This window comes from Dreissena polymorpha, chromosome 1 (assembly GCF_020536995.1).
Source record: "Dreissena polymorpha isolate Duluth1 chromosome 1, UMN_Dpol_1.0, whole genome shotgun sequence".
Classification (NCBI taxonomy): Eukaryota; Metazoa; Mollusca; class Bivalvia; order Myida; family Dreissenidae; genus Dreissena; species Dreissena polymorpha.
In genome coordinates, this window is record NC_068355.1 from 185914708 (window position 1) to 185922204 (window position 7497).

Here is a 7497-nt window from a genome sequence, read left to right on the forward strand (position 1 = left end):
ACTGTCACTACATGACGTGTCTATAAATAGAAACTGAGTTCCTGGCAAAGACACACTTTCTGACCTATCATTCAGTTTTGTGGTTGTCAAATTACTGTTCATATGCAATATGTTTTGTAAATAAAAATAAATTATGATCATATAAAATGGATACACTTTAAATTGCTGAAGACGGATATTAAGAAGTTTTCAAATGTACATTGTATGTATGTAATTATTATTATTCATTTTAACATCTTGCTTTTGTTGATAGAAAAGCCTCAATATTTTGTTCGTTTGAAAAATTATTGTTCTTGTTATAAACACTTTGCATACGTAACTAAAGTCTTAACACAGCACATGTATGAAGTATGTCTGCTTGTGTAAGTTTCATGTATGTCAGTACATTGTTATCACATGTGTACAAGGGTTGGAAATCTATTATTGCTGCATATAGTAACATTCATATGCACATGACGATTGAACTGTGTAATGATTTTCATCTGTGTAATTGTTTCCATCTTTGCAATTGTATATATCACTTCATTTCTACCTCACCAGTCGCATTTAGACATATCACTTTTACACAATAACACTGAAATTTATTGCCATACATAACTATTAAATAATTCAAATGTATGCATATGTTAACATATGTTTATTGTCTATTTATAGCAACCAACACATATGTAATACAATATCACTGCAGTATGTTTAATAAGATTATTTAACATTGACAGTAATTCAATATCTTGATGTTACTCTGTTTTGCAGTATACAAGTGTGCTGTGAGTCCCACAGGGGACAGGCTGTACATCACAGGCTACCAGGACAAGCTTCTCACCCTGGCCAGGGATGGCACACTCCTGGCTACATACACAGACCCAGCACTACGTGACCCACTTGGTCTACATGTGACCCTGCAGGCCAGGTGCTGGTCTGTGGAGAGCTGTCCTCCAATGTACTACAGGTGGGCTGGGAGGGAGAGAGTAAGCTGGCTAATCTTGCTACTCAGGAGGATGGAGTGTGGAGGCCATTGTCAGTCTGCTACAGCAGCACCACATCATCCATCATTGTGGGACAGGAATGGAACAACAACATCCTGGTGTTCAGAGTGGAATAGTGTGTACATGTATGTATTAGTTGTTGTAATTAGTGATTAGTATTTCAATGACAATGTGTTGTTTAGCATACGAACATAGTAGTGTGTGATGTTACAATACAACATTAAGTGGGTAGTTAAAGATACAAATAATTTATGTACACATATTGTTATCTGATTATACAATGTGAGGGTTTTTGTTTGAACATTAGATCTAATGCATATTATGTTATGTTGTCATATCATTTGTGTCATTATGGTCCTAACATTTAGTTCTTGTAAACTAAAGTTCTTGCATGGAAAAACAAAGCATTTCAACTGAAAATTTCATATTTCTACATAGATGCATATGTACATAGCAACTGAGGCTATTTTTAAACTTTCATTTCTATAAACACCATGCCATGTAAGAAATGTATATAGATGAATACTTTTTTTATAAAATATGAAATTGTTTAAGTAAACTTTGGAGGAGCATATATTGATATTGTACGCAATGTTTACAGAAAGGTAACACTTAATGTGAGATTTATTAATTTGCCATGTTTTATGCTGTTGAAAATTTGTTATTGATTTTCATTACATTTATATAAACGTGTGTGTGTTAATTACATTTTTTATAAATTTGTTTGATTCCTAAATATACATACAAGAAATACATCAAGCTATTCTGCTGCTACAGTGGCTGCTGAGTCAGAACAAGGATGCTGAGGATGTGGTGGACAAGGATGACATGACTACGCAGAAGGTAACATAGACCCGTTGTCAGACCTTTTCTTTGTCATTTTGGGGAAAAATGCCATTGTGGTTTTGAAATATTTTCCTGTGAAAAGTCAATTGATTTGGGAAAAAACTAATTTAATATCATTCTTTTTAATATATCAAATTATACGAATAAAATCATTTTACGATAGTTATATACTTTTATAAATCTAAGTGAAATTTGATTGAGATATAATAATTATAATGCATAAAAACAGGAACATCACGTCAGACTATTTACGCCTGTTTAGTGGAAAAAAACGCCCCGATTGGACGTTTTTTATCACATCTTTACACAGTTACATATATGCCAAAATTTGACAACAAATGGTGAATGTTTGTGTTTATTGGAAATTTTAAGCACTTTTATCATAAATATTTATCAGAATGTCCTTTTAATAATGGAATATACGAGAGTATCGGGCAATGAGTAGCAACGATAAAAGTAGTAAGTTGGCAGTAATAGATGAAAAGTATGGTTTCATATGGATGTATTAAGGAATCAATCGAGACGGGATTATGCGTATCTATGCAGAAAAGGGTTTAAACAATTTTTGTTAAATCTCGTTGTTAATGACTTTATTTCTGTTTTTATGCCCCCCTTCGAAGAAGAGGGGGTATATTGCTTTGCTCAGGTCGGTCGGTCTGTCTGTCGGTCGGTCCATCCACCAGGTGATTTCCGGATGATAACTCGAGAACGCTTGGGCCTAGGATCATGAAACTTCAAAGGTACATTGATCATGACTCGCAAATGACCCCTATTGATTTTGAGGTCAAAGGTCAAGGTCATGGTTACCCGAAATAGTAAAATGGTTTCCGGATGATAACTCAAGAACGCATACGCCTAGGATCATGAAACTTCATAGGTAGATTGATCATGACTTGCAGATGACCCCTATTGATTTTGAGGTCACTAGGTCAAAGGTCACGGTAACCGGTATAGTAAAATGGTTTCCCGATGATAACTCAAGAACGCATACGCCTAGGATCATGAAACTTCATCATTAGATAGATCATGACTTGCAGATGATACCTATTGATTTTGAGGTCACGAGGTCAAGGTCACGGTGACCCGAAAAAGTAGAATGGTTTTTGGATGATAACTCAAGAACTCATATGCCTAGGATCATGAAACTTCATGGGTAGATTGATCATGACTCGCAGATTACCCCTTTTGATTCAGTGATTTTTTTTGCCGGAAATTACAGCCGATATTCGGCTGCTTCCCAATTGCAAAAAATGACGTTTTTCCCAAAAATTTGATTAAAATTTCCCAAAATAAGACAAAATTTTCCCAATAAAGCCAATAAGATTACAATGTAATTTAGCAATAATTTCGAACGAGTGTCGATCGAGTTGCCGAGTCGTCGCCGAACAACAACTGACTTACGTATTTTTCGCGAATTTAGCCGAATACGATTTTACGTTGCTATCCACATCTCTCTGTATATTGCGGAGGATACCGACGATAGTCCATGTATCCCGATTGTAAACGCCTGTTTTTACACACGCCCAAGATGGCGGCAAGCAGACGAGAAATTTGCGATGCGCGGCGAAAATGATAAATAACATTCAAATTAACAACGGATATCAAATGGTTATTACGGAATAATTTAATGCGTGTGTCAATTAACGCAAAATATAACGTTTGAGATAAAAACAACAAATATTTATTACAAATCTTCACAGTGAATGTGCATCACGGAAATCAGTGTTGGGAAATTGGAGTTAGTCTAATGTTACTCACAAAGTTAATGCATTTAAGATGAGTATCCTTCGAAAATGGAAAGAGACAAACATGATATGATTTATATGTTAGTGGATCTGTGTAAAATCAGATTCATATGCATATTCTGCTTTATTATGTTTGTCACGCTTTACAGTTTACTGAAATAGCATTGAAGTGCAAGATGTTGAAAGGTAAAGAAATGAAATTAATTATTTTAACTCCATATTATACATCATTAACATAGCAAGACCAGTAAAGCGTTTTTTTATATGTGTTAATGTTTTCACCATATGATATTTAATTTAAAAGAATACTGAATTAAATTCTTACTGTTAAAGAGGTTATGATTAAATGGTATATTTAAGAATCTATATAGATTATTGCAAGTTCAATATGAATGTGGAAGGATATTAACTTAACATTGTCTTCATTGTAAGAACACATTAAATTAGTACTTTATAATATAAAAATGCTGTCAAACATACTTAAATAATTTTAATTCTGTTCTTATAATCATATTTATAATGTTTCCCAATTTCATGGTTTATCGCGCTATTTTTCCCAATTTCATGGTTTATCGCGCTAATTTTCCCAATCCAAAAGGCACAGGCTGTAAGAAAAAAAAGCCAAAAAATCACTGTGATTTTGAGGTCACTAGGTCAAAGGTCAAGGTCACAGTGACAAAAAACGTATTCACACAATGGCTGCCACTACAACGGACAGCCCATATGGGGGGCATGCATGTTTTACAAACAGCCCTTGTTTCTTGAAGAGTCATAACGCACTGTCATAACGTCATTTCACTCTGTAAAAAAAAATAATCCACATATGTAGGGTGCAGCCCTCCCCCCCCCCCATTGCCCGGGGGGGCCTGAATAAATTCTTGTTGAAAGCACTGTAATTTTAATACATGTAAAGGCACTTATTTAAAAACAAATAAAATGCTTCGGGTATGGGTCCGTTTTACAGATCCATAAATACACCAGGAATGCGCCGTCTTGTGTATTTCCTGTTTATTAAGGATGCAAAAAGATGAGGTGGTAAAGAACATAATGAATTTACATAAGGTTAATTAGCCTCTTAAATTGTTTGTATATTGTACATATGGTAAAATATTCTCTTAAAAAGTGACGTCACTTTGATTGTCCACGCACATTTTATGAATGAAGACGACGTCATTTGATTGTAATTGTTGTGGTGACGTCACGTTTTCGCGGAAAAGTGGAGGACGTTCGGTTAATATAATTCTCATTTATAACCTTTAAATCGCGGATAACTTATTAATGAAAACGTGTTAGAATCGAAATAATCCACGGGTAATGTCGTTCCGATGCATGTTATCAAACCACTCGGGCTACGCCTTCGTGGTTTAATTCCTACGCATCGGAACTCCATACCGTTCGTTATTACTGCAATAACCAACGGTTACCCGTGGATTATTTCTTAAATCATTGATATTCCTCCTCATCAAATTTTGGTGATTACAAAAGTATTTCATGGACATATTATTAGTTAATGTGTGGATTACTCAGTTTGGAAAAATAAATGAGGAATTTGTGTCAGTTCATTTCCCGTGTGTTTGTGATAAATTTGTGGATCGGTAAAACCTTAAAATCAACAAAAAATAGCCCCAAACGCATTATAATGGTTTTACAGTGTTACCTCTGTATTAAAAATGCTAAATATGAAGTTGACAAGAATATGATATGATTTCATAGAAGTTAAAATTATGTCTTTTCTTTTATGTATCATGTTTACAGTGTTGAGTTTGTATGAAGTTGTGAGATATTTAGTTAAGCTTTGAATGCCTTGGTTCTATAGAGCCTGTTTGCAAGGAGCTGTTACATTCTTTATGTGTATACTGTGTTATCGTTTTTTTTTGTCAATTATAGGGGCCAAAATAAGCCCCATATCAAATGCTGGAACTATGTATTTTTCCCAAACAACTTTCTAAAATTCCCAATTGAAGGTAAAGTAAAAGAAATTTGTCTAGCGGAAAGTGCTGTCCCTGATAAGCCTGTGTGGCTGTATAGGCTTATCTGGGCAGACACTGAGTGCACAATTTATAAAGCCCTGTTTTCTCGGAATGAGGCTCAAAGTAAATCCGCCTACTGTCTGTTACAGAGTTGAACAAGATGATACCAGGTGAGCCTTGTTATGGGAAAAGGGTGCTTAATGCATGTTATTTACCATCCACAGATTAGCCTGTGCAGTGCGCACTCAGAATTATCAGGGATAATGCTTTCCATTTTTGAGGAAATTTTCGCTTTAAAGAAATTATTTCTAAACAAAAATCATGTCTTGGTGGAAAGTGTAGTCTCAAGTTAGCCTGTGTGGACTGCACAGGCAAATGTGGTCTTATACATATTCATTAAGCCCAGTTGTCCGGAATATGGCTCAAGTTCAGTCTTCTTCCAGTCTGTTGGTATTTGTAAATTCTGATTAGAACAAATATGGTTTAAAAACCACTATGATTAAAAACTGGTAATTGAGACATCGGTGTACATATAAATGCAAATTTAACATACATATTGAGCAATTCTAATAGTAGCTCACAATTTCCCAATTTAACGTAGTTTGCCATTTTAAGAGTTGGCTACTCATTTTTTCACAAAATTGAAAATTTTGAGCTGTATTTTGTTCACAAAATATCATATCAAACACAGTTAATGTTTAAAATAACTTGGACAAAATATTGTTTTGTTATTGGTAACTTTGAAAATATAGATTTATAGGCGTCAACAAAGTACAGGCAAACTAGTATTGTAATATGATAGTTATTAAGGGCAAATGGCCTGTAACATAATTTTTACTTCAAGGTGTATGTGAAAAAAAGCCTTTTCTTTCCATCTTTATAAAGTACACGTAATAGGCACTTCCTTATATGCAAGTGGACTAATAAAATGAGCACTGAAACTGAACATTTCAACAAAAACGCATGTCAAAGAATATATTTTGATTGGATTTTTGCTATTAAGTTCCATGCATTTAAAAAGACCTATAATTCCCAAATTAAAAGATAGAATTTTCCCGATGTTTGATATTATTACGCTAATTTTCCTCATTGGTGTGGTACAGATACTTTTTTCAATTTGGCAAAAAAATATACTAAACTATAATTTACTATTTCAAAAGACTTCATATTGGTTTTCTCAATGTTACAGCAACTGCTAAGCACAGAAGACAACGGAGTAGTGAAAGGCTCAGCCAAATCAAAGTCCAGCGATGTGAGGGTGACACAGCCTTTCCATGTCCTTGTATTGCAACATGAAGGACATTTTAGCTGAAACTAACAAGGGAGAGAACTGTAGATCTGCACCAGCAGTGAGTTGTTGCCCTTCAGTTGTTTAATGTTATATTTATTATTTTATGTCTTACAACTTACATGTTGATTGACTTTAAAACTGTTATCTAGTGTGAATTTAAACATATTTTAACCATCAAAGATCTGTAAAGGCATGGTAAAATAAAATGTGTGTGTGTGTTTTTTTGCAACGTTGGTGAGACATTAATATTATTTTTAAATATTAATATTAATTAATATTATAGGTCGCTGTGGTGTAATGGATATGGTGTCCGCCTAGCGACCGGGAGGTCACGGGTTCGATCCCCACCGTGGGAGCGTTCTTTAGATCTTCCCCAAAGACACCAAGTACTGGTTCTAGGCCCAGGAAACGGACTCGAGAGCGTTTATATAAGCCTTAGGCTTTCGATGCAATCGAGCTAAAATAAATAGGTTTAAACCAAATATTAATATTGTTGCCTCTCATTTATTGAAATATATATTAACAATAAAACATATCTAATGGCATTTTAAAAGTAATGTGATAAATAGAATAAGTACAATTAAAAAATATAAAATTTTAAACCAGATGGTTTTCCTTCTTTTTGTTATGCAGCAAAAAATTGGCTAATAGATAAATAA

The 7497-nt window shown here is 34.2% G+C and overlaps 1 protein-coding gene across 1 annotated transcript in view; it reads left to right on the top strand.

The window, feature by feature from the left end:
- Positions 1 to 7497, top strand: part of LOC127864229 (uncharacterized) — a 108842-nt gene that overhangs the window by 90345 nt on the left and 11000 nt on the right. Inside the window, exons 3-5 of the mRNA XM_052403919.1 lie at positions 754 to 1111; positions 1764 to 1829; positions 6737 to 6896. Coding sequence (XP_052259879.1) covers positions 754 to 1111; positions 1764 to 1773 — 368 coding nt within the window. The 3' untranslated portion in view covers positions 1774 to 1829; positions 6737 to 6896. The remainder of the gene's footprint in view (positions 1 to 753; positions 1112 to 1763; positions 1830 to 6736; positions 6897 to 7497) is intronic.